Here is a 17,567-nt window from a genome sequence, read left to right as displayed (position 1 = left end):
GAAAACTGTTTTCCAAAATTCGCAGCGGGTAGTGTACAGCATCGATTTCTGTAGAACCCAGTAGCTGTCAAAACTTTCACATTTTTACGAATAACTCGGAAATCGTAAATTTTTCAGGTAAAATGGTTGAAACAAACATAAATAAAAATTGAACGGCCAATCTGAAAATAACAAAAAAAAGGGGGGGTTTCATTTAAAAAACCAGAGTTGGTAACTACCACACGTTTATGATGCACCCTGTATATTGGAAAGTAATTTTAGAATGTGGACCTTTTAAACGTAAAAAACTTTCGTTGGACGAATTTTCTTGTAAACTTCATATTTACTGAGATATCGCACTTTGACGCACTAATGAGCAACCCTGTATATGTTCCTCAGTGTGTAATGTAATTTACTTATTTATTACAATTTCGTCATCCTGAGGACAACTCTCTCTTACTTCACAACATACTAGACATATACATTTTTGCCTTTATTGACAACATGAAAAAAACCCTTGATCTTTCGAAAAACTGCTAATGGCTTCAACTGATTGTTGCAGATTTTTCTTCATAAAGCCCTGTGGATTATTTTGTTTAATTGTTTCTATTTTTGATTTCTTTAATTTTATTATGGGTTAATAAAATAAACTATCTGCTATGACAACGATTCGACATTATTTTAATGTGTGAAAGTGCGACGAATATTGAAGTCACACGTTGCATAATGATAGCTTTACCGCATGTAATATTATGAGCGTTTTTGTGTCGCATATTCTCACGTTTGAATGTCCCAAAAATTACGTCTTGCGAATTAATTAACATATCTTATATCACACGGTCAGATATAACATTTCAGTTATTAACAGTAAACGAGCATCTTGATCACTGAGTAACATAATTTTCCTGATAAATTTTTTAAATTATTTTTTTTTTGCAAAAAATTATTTTATTTAAGTATATTTATCTTTTTGTCTTTTATTCCTGGGTTTTAGTACATAGAAGTTATATTTTTGAACCTTACAATATCAGGTTTTGACATATACATTTAGTGTCTGCATAGTAGGCCTATTAAAATGATAAAATTCATTGGCATTTAATAGGTATTTCAAATTGTATAACTAGTTATTACTATTATTTGACTTCACTGATGGTTATGGCTTTTTCTAATGTGAACAATTTTCATTCAATGTGATTCATTACTTATAGCTTGAAAGTAATGAAATGCTTTTGCTGAATTTGTATGTTTAAGGGCCGGTTTATTAACTTTCTGACAAACCCACTGGTACTGAAATCGGACTGATAACAAAACAATCAAAAAGCAAGGAGAAACTTATATTAAAGTTTCGATTTTCGATCGAATTATGCATTAACGAATTTGAAAATCTAACTAATCGAAAGTCAGATAATACAAGAAATAGAACAAAACACATGTGGACCCATTTATCAGAATTTAATTAAGTTTCGCTTAAGTAAGAAAGTGGTGAAGTTTTTGCACTTATTCATACTTGATCTTCTAGCTCCTATTTATGCTAGATTGAGAATTCAAATTAGAGATAAACTACTCCAAGCTTCTTCCGTTCGTTTCCACATTTTCGCGTGAGCCATTTTATTTTATATAACTTCAGAGTATTGGTTGACTAATAAATCAACTCATAAATAGTTCAACTTCACTATAAGTAACTGTTGTTTCTATTGCCATTTAATAAACTCCTGCTTCCTTTTTTCTATTGCCATTTAATAAACGGGCACCAGAACTCCAAAGACATGAAATAAGCTACTCATATGCAAATATTCGCTGAGACCAGTTTTTTTATCTGACATGTAAATTAAGATGAAACAGCATAACTTTTTATCTGCTACCTGATTAATGTTATTGGCAGTTACTAGCAAGTTTGTCAGAAAGTGAATAAACCGGAAATATGAATTGAATTAATATAAATGAAAATTTTCAACCTATTCATTTAAAAAATGCAAATAATAGAATAGGTTCGAATATTTTTATTTCTTAGAAAAGGAAGAATTTTTCTTTCTAAGAAGCATATTCAAATAATAACAGTTTAAAGCAACAAAGTTTAAATTAAAATGACAATTTACGAATCAGTTAATATTTAAAAAAATGCGAAATAGGTTCTTCTATTTTTGTTTTATTTTATTTTTTAACTATTATTTAAAGTTTTTAAATTGCACCGTGGAAAACACAAAACTAAGGGGCGCTATTCCGAAATATTTTCAAATTTTTCTACGTTGAGGCATTCTGTATATTACCTTTCAGAACACAACTTTATTTTTCCTATACTAATATTTTTCCTGTTTTTCGTGAAAAATGATGTTCCGGCATATATTCTGAAGTAATCTTATTTAACAGAACAAGTTGTGAATGGGTTTAAAGCGGTAACTACATTAAAAAGTAAAAGCTACGGAATCTAGAAATTGGATAAGTAGGCAGATACTTGGCATTTAAAATATTTTACTTTATGTTATACTTTCACAGTGTTACTACTTTGAAATGGCTTGCTTGAGCCACATAAGCTTTATTCAGATATATGACAATATCTTATCAAGTTTCATATTTTAAGTTCCAAAGCTATTGATTTTTTAAAATAAAAAAAAAAACCGTTATAAAAGTCTCATTCGGCATTAAGTTATGCTTTGACCAGATATACTTTAGACCAAGTCACCTTAAATAAAAATCCTGAACCTGCAAAGTTTTTCGGGTTTTTAGTCCGTCGTGAATCCGACTTTCTTAAGCTACATAAGCTACAGTGAAAATATGCGGGATAAAATTACCTAAATATGAAGCACGCCGTACAAAAAACCGAAAACTCACGAGTCTCGACTAATAGACCTGAAAGCTTATATTTTTTCGGAAGAAAACACTTTTCAGAACCAGCACGAAAACGCAAAGCTCGATTGTTTTACAATTTTTGCTATTTTACTGTTCTCAAAAATTTTTCAATATTGTTTACCAGCCACAACCTGTATCGTAATTTTAATACATGTTTAAATTAATAATGTGATTAATGTTAAGGCGACTTTTCTCTCTATTTTATAAAATGATGTATTTCGGAATTAAATTCCTAATGGCGTATAATGAGGATTTGGTATTTTAGCAAGGTCGATTGAATCGCATTGAATGTTAAAAGTAAGCCTTCGATTTTTTGGCTGTTTTGAAATTTCTTACTGATGTTGCATTCTAAGTATTTCCGCCAGTTGGAAGGTATTCAATGGGGATTTTTAGGAAATAAAAGTCTCCGCGTTATACAAGGCTAGATGTTTATAATTATATTATACGCGTATTATTGATTCTCGTGATGATTTAATAATGCGTTTCTGTCTTCTTTGTTGCCACTCAAGGTTTTTTAAAGATGCTATTTGAGGATAGAATTTGCATTTATTTCCTGGTTCGTTTGGGTTGGGTTCCCTGGCGTTTTGGGTTCGGGTTTAAACTTTTAACCACCTTTTCTAATAAATTAAATATTTTCTAAGTGGAAGGTCACTCAAGTGATTTAAGACAAGTCTGGACGCTTCAATATGTAATGTTGGATTTTCAAAGCGTTTTAGAAACCGGAAGGGGGAAACGCTACATTCTAAATTCATCAGAAAAGATCAGAGTTCATCAGCATTGATTCGTTTGTGTATGTGGCATGATGAATTAACGTTAATTAACTGACCTACTCAATCTTCCATTGTTTATAGGTAGTTCTATGTTTTGTTCATTCAAGTAATCATTACAGTGATTTTCATCAGTGTATCCTGATGCGTTCTAGAGACCAAAATGGTTTAAATCGATACTATTTCCCAATGTTGTGCCATTATAGACTAATGCCCTAGACACACATATTCACTTGCTCAACTATCGAATTAAAGCTAGAACATGGCGTTAAAAAATTGTTAAATATGAGCTGCAAAAGGCCAACAGTGGCAGTGCATATTGCAAGAATTTGCAATTTGTTTAAAAGAGAATGTCCACTCTTGGTAACTTTGGGTATTTAAAGAATCGGTTCGGGTTTTTGTTATTTTAAATTTATTTCAAAACTGTTGGTCAAAATATACCTACATATTACAATTCACTTAATTTACTCCAGAAAAAATTTGTGGCCCACTTTCGTGATGCTTCATTGTAAATATGTAGGCGAAAATGAGCTAAACATCAAGCAATTTGATAATGAGTTATAAGAAAATTTTAAGGTGAAGAAATGTGTGCTCATTCTTCTTAGCCAGTTTCCTTTCTGCAGCTTTTATTTAATACTATTGAGTGTTCTTTAGTCTTTAAATACTTTCTTTCGACATACGCTGTTAATTAACCTAACAAAGAAATGTATAATATTGAATTTTGCTTCGATTGTAAGGCTTAGAGTTTTATGGTTTTCGCGAAAGTTCAATTTGTTTGCAAATTGAATAATATGTTGAAAGTAGTTGCATTTGAAAATAATTACCTATATGAGAAAGCTGCTGGCTAAGCAGGATTATATTATTACAGTTGGAAATTGCGAAGATTTTCTTGTAATTATGTTAAGTGATATCAATTAAGTAAAAAATAAAAAAATCTTGTTGACGTCATACGTAATTTAAAATGTTTTGTATGCTGATTAAAGTTTTATTATTAAAATTATTCTTTAAAGGAACTATTTCTGTTATCTTGTACATTTAGTAAAATTCCTTATTTAAGAAGATGCTTTTTTGACTCTTTCCTTGGACTCTGAATTCTTAAATGATTTTTTGACACAATTTGTTGGAACTAACGGATTAACAATTTTACATTTAAAATGTTTTAAAAAATTACTGAATATTAGTAAAATGGCTTTCAGTAAATATCACAACAGTAATAGCATTCGATAATAATATATATATATATATATAAATAATCTTTATTTCCTACAGAAAAAGGCTATCGAGATAATAATATAATATACAGCTGAAACGTGTTTAAGTATTGTTAAATTGCGAAAAATAAAATAAATACTTTTCCTGAAAATAGAAAAAAAAATATTTATTATACCAAATAAATAATTGAGGTATTTTTGCTGTGTGTTATAATAATACTTTATGGGCGCTTTTGTATTACTAATTTTAATAGTATTATTAATTTGAATTCCTGTCTGTTCTGAACATGCAGAATTTTCCAAAGCAGCTATAACAGTTTTTCAAAAACCATTACATACCAAAATATTCTCAAATTTAACAGGTGTAATTATTGGAAAGATAATTGTGAACTAAAGTGCGAATGTAATAACAAAGCGAAGTTTATTGGGCAAAGTGCTTCATAAATGAGAAGTGAGAACGTATGTATCATCAAGGATAAACACATTATTAATTGATTAAGAACCTGTGTACATAAAGCGGATTAGATGAATGAATTAACGGACACTCTAGTAACATTGTAAAACAAATAATAATATCATACATTGGAAGAATACTGATAATTTAATAAAAAATGCTTGCTTTAACGACCAATTACAAAAATATCTGACATGTGCTCATTTCAGTTGTTCAAGTTATAAATATCATTACCGATCGTTGCCCTAGACATACTTAAATATGCAATTTTCTATTTCTCAATCATTACACATCAAACCTATCATTATATCAAAATAGTTACATGTTTTCAAAGGTCAGCACTGGAAGTGTATTCGTGATTTATATTTTTCCTCGGTTAATAAGATTCATGTTTGACTGCAATAAATGCTCTTAAATCATTAAGATGACTATATGTTTATTGTACTGGGTAAAATAATGTTATTGATTTGAATAATGATGGTTTTGCTCCTCCAGGCCAATGACTGGTTACTAATTTTCATTTTCTTGCCTTGTCTATTACTGTTCATTATTACATTGTTAGTTGCAACGTTGTTTATTTCATAACATCTGTGTAGACAAAAACTGATTATTGATGAGTGTTGTTTTGTATCAACTGTTGGATATCGGGACTTATACCACACGTTTTATTACTTGTTATATATTTTTGCAGTCGACGTTTTGATACAGGAAGAAATGCCTGAATTGTGTGTTCACATTTCAAGTTCAATGGCATTTGAGGCATCTCACAAAAGCGTGTTCAGCTGCAAAAATAAGTTTCATTTACTTGCTTATACTTGAAATGAATAGATTTTATCTTATAAAAAAATACTTCTTTTTAAATAAAAAAAATATATTAATAGCAGATAATGTTATATTTTTTACAATTATTAAAATAATAATAACCTAAACCTTTTGTGTTCCGTAAAATATGGACAATTTAGTAATTATTGAACAACAATAGGCTAAAACTAAGCTATAAAAATTGTGCTTTTCCTAATTAAACTAAAATCTGTTCATTTCAGCTGTCGACAAGTGAATGAAAATAAAATTAATTTTTCAAGTTCAACACACTACTGGGACAACAATTTTTTTTGTATGAAAAATTTGAAATTTTGAACGATCTGTTCAAAAGTAGCCCACGTACAGATACACTCTTCCCAAGCGACTTTCTTTTTTTACCACTGCAAATTTCCATTGTAACAACTGTTAGGCCTGCATCTGTCGGATAACCGATAATATTAGAGGAGCACACTGTATAGTGAATTTTATTTTTAATTAGTGTTTTCGCTCACTGTTCGTTGTTATTAAACGTTTAAATCAATTGCGCATTTGCGCCTGTTTCAAGTGCCTATTTGCTACTTTTAAACGGAAATAAAATCACCTAATAATTTGAAACAATTTTAATGGCAACGAGAATTGGAAGGGTGATAATAAAAATTCTCGACCTAATTGCTGGATAATTTCTTCGATCTAAGCCATTTTAGATGTCGGTCCACGATAATGTAACTCACCTATAATGTGATTTAAAAATTTTAATGTGAAAAGGAACAAAATTAAAAGATACAAGGATAAAGTGTATATATTTCATGTTCAGTTATGTGTGAATAAACTTGTCGAAAGGAACAACTACCTAAGTAAACTAAGGCTACCTATTGCAACTCGTATGCATTTTATTGACTGGCAAAATTAAGATTTATCTTGCAGAAATTCTTATGACGAAACAACTCGAGCAGGTTTATTGGCAAATCAGCTCGAGGTAGTTCGCTCGAATTTTCTACAGTGTATTATTACTTAAATATCAAGTTTAATAAGCGATTTGGAAATGCATTGAGCTCTGTCAACTTGCAAGTGCAACGTAATGACATTCACATAAGCGGCTTTAATTGGAATTTGTTGCAATATTGGGATGGCTACTTGAAAATAATATTTCACCTATTAACTCTGTTAATACAGAATAACACTGTTTTTCATCTTTAATTATTAGAGTGGATCTTCTTCTTGATTTCTGAAAACGTTATTTTCTTTCACCGTGCAAGACTTTTGACTGGAATTGCGGTGCAAATAATAATGATTGAACGGTCTATTAGTAATCAGCACTGACAAATAAGCGATAAACAGTTGCAACATCGATCTTTGTTGCAATCCGCAAAATAATAATATAATTAGTAAAAACAATACGTTACCAAAACCGCAACCAGCCATTATATAAGTCCGATAAACAGTTTATTGTCTTTTCATCTTTAGTGCGATCGGATTGAAACGTACATATTTGTAGGAGGGTTCAAAAATGGCCTCATTCCTTTTAAGGCGTTATTGTGGGATTTTCAAAGAATATTTTTTATTACAGGATGATTATATATTTATGTACTCTTTAGACTCATCAGCTCTTAAAGACTCATTTTCAACTGATCATTTAATAGACTAGAATTCATATAAAACGTTTCAAAATCTCAAATCAATGACTTAGTGCAAAACGTGCATGAACATGGGTTACATTTCTATTTGGAAAAATTACGATTCTATAATTTTTTGGGTCAGATATTTGTTGACAAACATATCGGCGCATTTGCGGACGGTTTTTTTTATTATGATGTTCAAAACTTAAAATTTATAACAAGACTAGACTAATAACTATATATAATACAATCTTCTATATGAAAAATGCGCGAAATCCATTGTGTGTTTTTAATTCGAAGAAATTGATTCTTCTGAGAAAGTGTAAGTGGTTAGTTTTCGTAAGCAACCACTAAGACTTTGTTGAGTCGTTAGAAATAAGCACCAGAACCTGCCATGGAGAACCAACTTTTTGCGCATATTGACTTATAACTTTTGACGAAAGTCCGTATCACGTGGCTCATTGGTACTTGTTGAACGGCTACGTTTCTATTGTCCTAACAACGTTATGCGCCTGAAAAACTTCATTTAAAATCAAGCCGCGATATGAGATCCAAATATTCTTGTTAACAATAGAAACCTATGCTATGATGTGGGGTTCTGCAGTTAAAAATCAGGTAACAAGACTAAAACTTCATGAAACTCATTGAAGTTCAAGTGTTTAGATCATTGCTTTGGTACCTCAAACGAACACTGGTTTTCCAAACATTTAACTCTTCTCAACTTGTTGGATTCAGGAATTTATAGTTTCACCAACTAAGTAACTTTTCTATATTAGTCTTTTAGTTTAACATACTATCCTTGTTTGGTTGTATAAAGCAACCTCAATCTACACGTCTTTTGTTCAATTCCACGAAAAAAAAATCATATACCTTAAATCTATTGAACCTCTTTCAACATTGAACGTTTCGGTTGTGGAGACGTTTCTGCTCTAAAACTTTCAGACACAATGTTACGAATTCACAGAAACTGTTCACATCAGTTCTGTAGATTTTGATATGAAACTCAAAAGGACATCATTAAATTAAGATATCCATAAATTAATATGTAAAAAACTGAATTTGTGGCAAGAAACGAAGACATCGAAGTCTTCGAGAGTTACACGTCCCTTTCATCCTGGTCACAACTTGAAATTGAAAGTAGGCAACTAAACAGTCGAAGTGAATTGTAGAATTAGATTTGGTTCGCTTGCTTTTGAAAAATTCGGACATTAGTTATTAGTTATTAGAAATTAGGACGGATTTGTTAGTTATGCATTTTACTGGACCTTCACTATTGTCGAATATTATGAAAAATTTGGACAATGCCGGGATTTTCTCGATTCGAAAAACTTCTTGTACCACCACAGAAAATCCTAAAGGCGAACTTTATATGCAGCAAAGTTTGAGGCTCTGAGGCAACCAAGTTTTTTCCTCTTATCATATTTTCTGGATAATCTTCTTCTCTGGGCTCGCTTCTAAAAAGGACAAAATACTTGATCCTATCACTCAATTTAGGTCTCTAATTCATCACTCCGGAGAGCTGCAACAAAAGTGCCGTTACATAAACTGTATCTTACATCATCTGTTTGCTTATTTCCGTGTGTTAATGAAATTCATTATCAGTTGCTAACTTATGAAATTCCAGATTACATGCATTTAATTAGGTTTCGGCACGAACCGAAAGCTTGTTCATTCAAAGTTCAATTCTGCAATGGCATATAAATATAATGCCGAGACTATTAACGAAAGTCGGTGGTAAATGTAGCTTTTATGAAAATAATTAATGAAATTTGACGAAATCGGGTGCTACATCCTTTTAAATTCTAACACAATGCGAAATATAATAACGAATCATTAAGTCATTACCACATGCGATTACAAAAATAATGACGGGCATTTCGGTAATGTTTTTACATTAAATCGACACATGGGTTGTGAAGAATTACGGTAATTTTTCTATTGTTGGGAATTTCTTAATTTACCGCAATTTATTGCGGGTTTAACTAAATAATCAAGCTCTGAGCATGTAGTAAATATCTAAAATCTGCACTTTATGCTATTTAGTTCAGTTTGCAGTTATTTTTTGCTAGACTACTTACATAATAGAAAGATACCTTAAATGGTGAACAGGGAAATCTATGTCAGTAATGCACATCCATAGCAGGACATGTTTAAGAACATTCTTTAAATTTAAGCAGGCTTAAAAGGTGATCATTTCATTTGAAATTCCACTGTCATGTTCTTTGAAATATATTTGATTTATTAAATAAATGTATTTTTAACGCGGTATTTGTTCCAGGTTACAATGGCAGGCGACTTCATCTTAGCGATAGCGTCTATGATGATAGCCAGATTAAAAAATAACGAAGTTACTCTAGTTCTTAGCCAGGTGAGCCACACTTTTTCATATTTTTTATTTTAATTTATTTCGTATGGAAATTACATGTTAATGAACGCACAGAAATCAATTCATTCTCTTTGATTCAGAAGTGCACTCAAATTGAAGTTTTGTAGGTAATAAATAGCAGAAAAGTGTTTTTGGCACAACGAATGTAATTTAACCAGTTTATATGAGGAGAACTTGAGCAAACGCCGAAAATAAAGCMGCATATAATAATTTTGCTAATRAGTCTGCTTAAATCTTAAAAACCGATTAKTTTTTGAGATACTGAATGGCAAAKTTCTTTTGTTGAAATACCAAGATTTCAGTTGGTTTTCARTGTTGTGGTCTACTCTAAATTCAGYAGAACTGTTACAATTAAAAACGTATACTTTCAGTTTATTATTTTCATTCTAGTACGGTTTGCAGTGTTATATTTAGTTGCAGTCAAAAAACGTTTTACAAGAAAACTTGCGACGGTCTCAGACCGAAACTACTACTTTTTTAGGAGAACTTAGACAAAGTATTGTTTTGTTTATTTAAGAAATACCGTTTTCGAATGTAGCGCTATGACTTATTTCAACGTGCAATGTTTTATAGGAGCTTCTTATATTTAATACAAATTATTTAAAAATATGCTAAATAAAACTWTRRACTTTGCCATCTTGTRTCTAAAATACTAATGCKKTTTTAACRTATGTTGKATCAGGWTCTTTCGTACAGTTCCCAATGCCATCRTTGGCCTTGTCTTAAAATACRCTGCTCTCTTCTCTCAAGTGTTAGTCTTGCCGCTGTAAATGTACTCACTCTATATATATGGCTACTGAGAARAYTAACATTGCTTTATAATTGTTGTTCTGAACTGCTGCTTTTAATACYAGTTGTGAACTAAATTAGAGAGCTCACATACTTTTTATAAATSCCGCATTTTTTTGTGTTTTTYATCGATAYTAAACTATAAACTTTTGCAGCTAATCTAGATTCTTTACTACGTTTGTATCTACAATGTATCCATTTCTTCGCAAGCTTAATATCYCAKGTTCATTACTTTTTTATTTCCAACTGTCTCACTTTTTAAATTATGTTTTTTATTTATTATTCCAGGTAGTTACTGACCTAGTCCAAGGAGAGTTCATGCAATTAGGATCTAAAGAAACAGAAAACGAAAGATTTGCTCATTATTTAACGAAAACATACCGGAAAACGGCAAGCCTGATGGCGAATTCAGTGAAATCCGTAAGTATAGAATACTAATGAGCAATACAAGGTTGAAGAATCTGAATATTGGTTACACCACATACCAATTTATGTAGATTCACCAAAATAATCACATCTCATGGTAAAAACATGAACCGTGTAATACTTTTTACCATACTTTGGCAATTATTTCTTACAGCTTGATGTGTCTGTTATATTCTWGTGGTTCCGTATAGTAGTTTTTAGTGCGTATGAAGAATGATAATATAATGAAATCGATTTTGTCAGATTTCTGGTAACTATTTTTAGGATTTGAACTTATACACAGCAAACAAAGCTTTCTACAAAAACGGCCGCTCTGGCACAACTTGAGATATTATTTTAATCCTGCACCTGAATGTGTTTATTTCAATTGTTTTTTGTGTGAAAACTGCCAGACTTTTTTCACTCACGTTCCTATAGTTGAATTGGGTTTAAAATTCTCKATATAATGATAGGGAAACAAAATATGTAGCTCTTAATATAAAATAACCCATAAAATCGAATTGAATATTTGAATTTTGYMYAGGGTTATTAGTATTATTGTTAATAAGAAATATTTTATTTAAATTTAGGTGGCATTATTGGCTGGTGCAGATGAACAGCTCTCRGAATTGGCTTACCAATACGGCCGAAATATCGGCTTAGGGTTCCAATTGGTGGATGATTTGCTCGAYTTTGTCTCGAGCTCAGCTATGATGGGCAAACCGACTGCAGCTGACTTGAAACTGGGTCTCGCTACAGCCCCAGTACTGTTCGCTTGTGAAAAAGTAACTGACCAATGCATAATTTGTGTATATTGATTTTCAATTTTAATTTGTTTGTCAGTATCCCGAGCTAAATCCAATGATAATGCGACGTTTCCAAGAACCAGGCGACGTAGAAAGAGCTTTCGAACTGGTCCACAAGAGCAAGGGATTAGAGCAAACGCAATTTTTGGCAAAACAACATTGCCAAGAAGCAGTCCGAATAGCTAACATGCTGAAAGATAGTCCGTTCCAAAAAGGACTTTTAGTTACAGCTGACTACGTGTTGAATAGAATGAAATAGCGACGACTTCTAAGGTTCAATTTCTGTTAATATAATTTTTATATGTACATATTTACAATGATGCGTGAGAGGCGAGTGAGTGCTGTTGATTATTTTGCAATAAGGATTAATCAAAGTGTTCTTTGATACCTCAGTTTCCTCTCTTGGGAACGACGACTTTTCGGTCTTACGCAAACTCCACGAGGAGACAGTGTTTATATCTACGAGGTTTGATAAGAGGGGTTTTTAGTACCTGCTGAGTGAATGGGGAGAGAAATTAAGAAATTATATCATGTCTACTAATAGATGTTTTATTAAAAATGGTTTATCTATGAGTTGGGAAAGCAGTGTAGACATACACATTTTTAACAGAATTATGTAACTTGCTTTGCTACATTGGAATCATTTTCCAAATAGCTAAAATTTTAAAAATGCGTTTTGGGCCTTTCAAACCTTAGTGATTCCGATGTTTTAAAACGCTATGCTTTTTTTATTGATTTCAACAATTCATTGAGTGGTTTAGGGATAGAGCTACTACAGAAGCAATGTAAAAAAATTGTTATATCTTGGATGGATCTTTGATGCTCGATGTGTGACATTTTTTATTTATCATCTTCCTTTTTATTTATTAGAATTGTTATTTTCTTAATAAATCTTATGCATCTTTCTAACATTTCTGTTCTCGTCGAAACTATCTGCTACTGTTAACTGGACTCTCGGGTAGAAAACCGCATTGGACAGGCAGTAACTCTTACATTAAACCACTCATAACATCTTCTCTCCTATCAAATCCATCTCTCTATCATATCTATCTATCTACTCAAACATATTTTTTTTGGTCTACACTGCACTGTGACCAACTAGTTGCTCATATATATTTTGGCCTATTCGGCTAAATTAAGACTTTAAGTTATGTATTTTGCCACTTAATCATTTCTGAAACTAAATATTCTTTTTAGGTGCATATAATAAAATTCATAAATATTATAGTATCGTAGTAACTAACTCTAATAAGAATATCCAGTCATTTGATTTAGTCAATTTTATTTAATGTAATTTAATGTATAATATTGCAAGGAATAAATCTAGTGTTGATTTGTTTCTGAAAATAATTTATAGGTACCATTGCCAGGAGTAACATCCAGGCCAAAGTCAATTTGTCTTTATCTTCACAAATCTTATTCTTCAAATTTACACAAATTAGCTCCCAATTTTTACATTTGGTGCAATTATAATACTCTGATCTGTTTTTTCATTAAATAAGCACTATTTAAAATTATAATTTTCAGTATCGATACACGATTAATAATCATCTGCATACATACATGTTTATCAATACCTTTAATATGTTTTTGTCTTCGACCTTTTAGCTATTTTTTCGGTTATATTCTTTCTTTATGTATCACAAATATATTTTTTCTTTTGTATGCTTGTATTATTGGGCATGCAAGCCACATAATAACAAACTACAATTATATTTTTGGTCTTTCTACAAGAAAATTCATCACTTTATTGGCATATATTGTAATCGGATCAAATGCGAAAATGTTATTGAGTTTTCTATAACTTCAATTTAATAATTTTTTTGGTGGTTGGCTAAGACTTTATTTCATTTATTTTCATTCTGAATACCTTAGTTACTTTTATTATTGCTTTACGAATTTTACTTATTCATACTGCTATAATATACATTAATAGTACTTTCTACATTTTTAAAATGTTTCATTCTTTAATTGTTTTCTTTTTTTAATTATTTACCTAAATATCAATTACTTTTGGTACAAATAAAATATACCTACATCATCAATTTTATGTATACAATAAAATTGCGAGGGCAATTGAGATTGCAAGTTATGAGATCTATTGCTTTTTTTGTTCAATTTTATTTTCAATTGTGTAATAGACAATAAATTCCTGATATTTATCAATTGAATCATTTAATGATTTGCTAACATTGCTTTGTTTTACCCCATTTTTTAATTAATTTATTGTTTATCGAAAGTAAATGTGTAATAACTAAATGAGACCCTTAAACTGAAGACATACAAATTTTGGAAACATTTTATTTTTATTCGGTTTAGGAGGGAATAGATACGATTGCGGCATAAGATAATTTGTTTTTGGTTCAATAAATAACAGTTTTACAACATTTATTTTTTACTTGTGTGCTGTATAATTGTATGTTGTGTTTTGACAATTCAAATTTCGAATTTACAGACAAAACGCCTAAACTGCGTTTATTGAGACAGGGGGTCAATTTACGATTCGGGAAATTAAATTATTTTATAACGAACAAAATGATAGAATGAAGAAATCATATTTACGATTGAAGTTTAAAACGAAGAACGAACAATTCTTGAACTTTTTGGGCAATAATTGTCTTCTTTCTTTACCAAAGTTCATATTTTCGTAATAGTGTTACAATGATTTAATTCCGGCTCTATATTAAGTGCAGGAAAATTCCATTAGTTTGATTTAGTTGCTAATATAAAAGTTGTGAATTTAAAATCCAACTTCAGCAGATTTTTGAAAAACCTAAGAATTAAATGAAAACATAAAGGGAAATTTATTGCGGCTTATTAATTTAAAACCAAAACTCATTAGCCGTATAACTCATCTGTTCACTATTTAGGTACATACTTTAGCAAATTATAATCTATGGATTGCCCAAAAAACCTAAATATGGTTGTCAATATTCATTATCGTGTTATTGGCTAAAAGACTTTGTGAATAAGTACTTCAAGATCCATATTTATTCATTAGCTGATATATTGAATACCAGAATAACTTTCCTCCCTTTTATCCGTTTCCGTTGCATACATTTCTTCGTGCGTAAACATTCTAAAAACATAATATTTTAGATGCTTAGACAGTGGTACCTTGTAAATAAATTGTTATTATTGATGGCAGTCTGTATAAAAGGGAGTACTTTCTTTCCAAAATGCTTCCTTTCACATTATTAATTTGTACATATAATACCATGATGTAGCTATTTAATTTAGATGGTAGAACAACCTTTATTGTTATTTTTAATATACGTAATATATGATAATCCAAAATATGCGCATTTTGTTCCAAGACAACACAATTTTAGTATTGTACACCGAAAAAGATTTTTTTCATTTTAATGTAAGATTTGAGACTTTCAGATAAATCGCAATGGGAGACAATAAAGACACATACACTCAAGATGCTAAAAGCAATATATTTATCACGACATCATAGATTAATTAATCATTGGGTATGTATCGTACATACACATGTATTTTCTTAAGATTACATTGATATGTGCTTTGATATGTTTGTTATTTATCGATCTACTTCTATTAATCGGTTTGCTAATCCATAAGATTCAAACGAATAAGCTCCAAACGTTAGCTAATAAAACAGCATTTTTGAATTTCTTGGTTTAACAAACGTGATTTACAACTGCGGATACACATATATTTATAATCTAGTATGGAATTAAACAGTCTGTTAGTATTTTTTTTTTAATTTATAATTTACCAAGACTTTTCACACCTCGTTTTAAGTAAGTGAAACTTTTAACAAAAATTAAAAAACTTCTTGCGATCAATAGCTTACAGTTTTTGACAAAAAACTGTTTATTCAAGTTGGCTAACTTTGCTCAACATGAGCCATATAATTTATTATGTAATGCATTTTCCGAAGCATAAGAAAAAAATGTTGCATTCTTCACAAGGTTTGGATATTTACATTCATGTAAGAAAAGGGTTCAATCATAGCAATTATTTTATATGTTATTTATGAAAAGCGATTTTAAAGGTCTTTATTTAAGGGCCTGTACATCCGAAAGAATAATCATCGGAAAAAACCTTATGCAAACTTGTCATACTATTTTTTCTCTCTGTTCTTTGCGATTAAGGAATATTTTCGGCCTATTTTGGTACACCCTCTATAGAATATTCGCAAGTTACTTTGATCTGGATAATAATGGCAACGGTTTTAATTGGAGAAATAATGGGTAATAAAATATATTTTGTTGTAGCTGAGGTCGGTTGTTTTAAAGTTTCGAAAATTGTTAAACTTTAGTAAAGCTTTTATCAACTCTTTCTCATTCAGAGCATTATTTTATGGTGATTTTTACAAATTGAAATAATTGAAAAATCAATAGAACGGCTCTGGCCACATATTTAAACCGGTTTGTTTATACCAAAAAATTCCTGATAGTACCTGTGACGTGCGTGCGAAAGACCTTCAAAAATGCGCGATAAAATCATCTAAAAAACTAACAAACCGGATATTTACACATGCCGGACGTTTAGTGTTTTTAGCTCGTAATGTAGCAAAAAATTCAGAAAACATGTGCTTTTGCTGGTGTTGCATGATTCTATCATAGAAAATACCCGTTTAAAATGTCGAATAGGGAAACTCAAACATTTCGTTTGACGAAAATGGCAAAAAACTATGAGAAAACGGGGTAGTCGGTCTAATTTAATTAAGTTGTCCGTTCGGCCGTTTCGTGTTTTAAATCCGAAGTGTATTGTGTCTCTGAAGTGAAATAAACGCTTTTATGGTAGCTGGCTAGCTGTTGCTGTTGGAGCACTGGATGAATCCTTTTTGTACCGAATTTCCAGGTAAAATTTTATATGTATAGTAGAATTGTGAATGGACGATTGTTTATATTTCAAGGCGATTTACTAAAGTAAACATGCGAAAATGCTAAACATGTACCAGGCACTGCCTTAAATGCGAATATAAATGTTTACATTTTTTCCCTTCTTAATGGAGGCTTCTCACTGTCCGACTTTTAATATTCTGTCGGGTTTTGAATGCAGTCTTGTCGCCTTTTTCTTTTTGTTGGCTTTTGAGGAGCAATCAGTACAAATATAATTTATTTGTTACTTATTTGACTATACTTGTCGAGTAGGTCTTTGGTTTTAATATTATCGTTGTTCTTTTCAAATCCCATTGTTGCTCAAATTATGGCTTAATGAATGGGAAAGTGTAATATATAAAATACCGAGTAATTATGGCAAAGTTTCGCAAGCTATCATAAGCAAAATAGTGGATTTCTGGACAATCTAATTGTTTAATTAATACTTTTTATTTAACAAAAAGAGAGGAATGGGGGTGTATACGTATAAACTGGATTAAATTCAATTAAATTGTATAAAATTCAAATGGTCTTTTTATATAGGTACCCTTAAATATAGTTTAAGGTCTGAGGCTTTCGACAATCAAGTAAATATTTTTACATATCCTGGAAGGAAAGAATAAGTACCGAATGAAATAGAAGCGAATAAA

The 17,567-nt window shown here is 30.8% G+C and overlaps 2 protein-coding genes across 3 annotated transcripts in view; both read left to right on the top strand.

Annotated features, from left to right (window-relative positions):
* Nucleotides 1-15,358, top strand: part of LOC109542852 (all trans-polyprenyl-diphosphate synthase PDSS1) — a 52,077-nt gene extending 36,719 nt beyond the window's left edge. For both annotated transcript variants that reach the window (XM_048668106.1, XM_019912287.2), the window contains exons 6-9: nucleotides 9,954-10,043; nucleotides 11,139-11,270; nucleotides 11,846-12,040; nucleotides 12,099-15,358. In XM_048668106.1, coding sequence (XP_048524063.1) covers nucleotides 9,954-10,043; nucleotides 11,139-11,270; nucleotides 11,846-12,040; nucleotides 12,099-12,320 — 639 coding nt within the window. In that variant the 3' untranslated portion in view covers nucleotides 12,321-15,358. The remainder of the gene's footprint in view (nucleotides 1-9,953; nucleotides 10,044-11,138; nucleotides 11,271-11,845; nucleotides 12,041-12,098) is intronic.
* Nucleotides 15,359-16,042: 684 nt separating this feature from the next.
* The window catches only part of LOC109542857 (pro-resilin), a 143,767-nt gene continuing 142,242 nt past the window's right edge, over nucleotides 16,043-17,567 (top strand). Inside the window, exon 1 of the mRNA XM_019912293.2 lies at nucleotides 16,043-16,897. The gene's annotated coding sequence lies outside the window, so the exon portion shown is untranslated. The remainder of the gene's footprint in view (nucleotides 16,898-17,567) is intronic.

This window comes from Dendroctonus ponderosae, unplaced genomic scaffold (assembly GCF_020466585.1).
Source record: "Dendroctonus ponderosae isolate FM_Combo_2020 unplaced genomic scaffold, Dpon_F_20191213v2 Dpon_F_20191213_7, whole genome shotgun sequence".
Lineage (NCBI taxonomy): Eukaryota > Metazoa > Arthropoda > Insecta > Coleoptera > Curculionidae > Dendroctonus > Dendroctonus ponderosae.
This window is presented reverse-complemented; position numbering and strand designations above follow the sequence as displayed.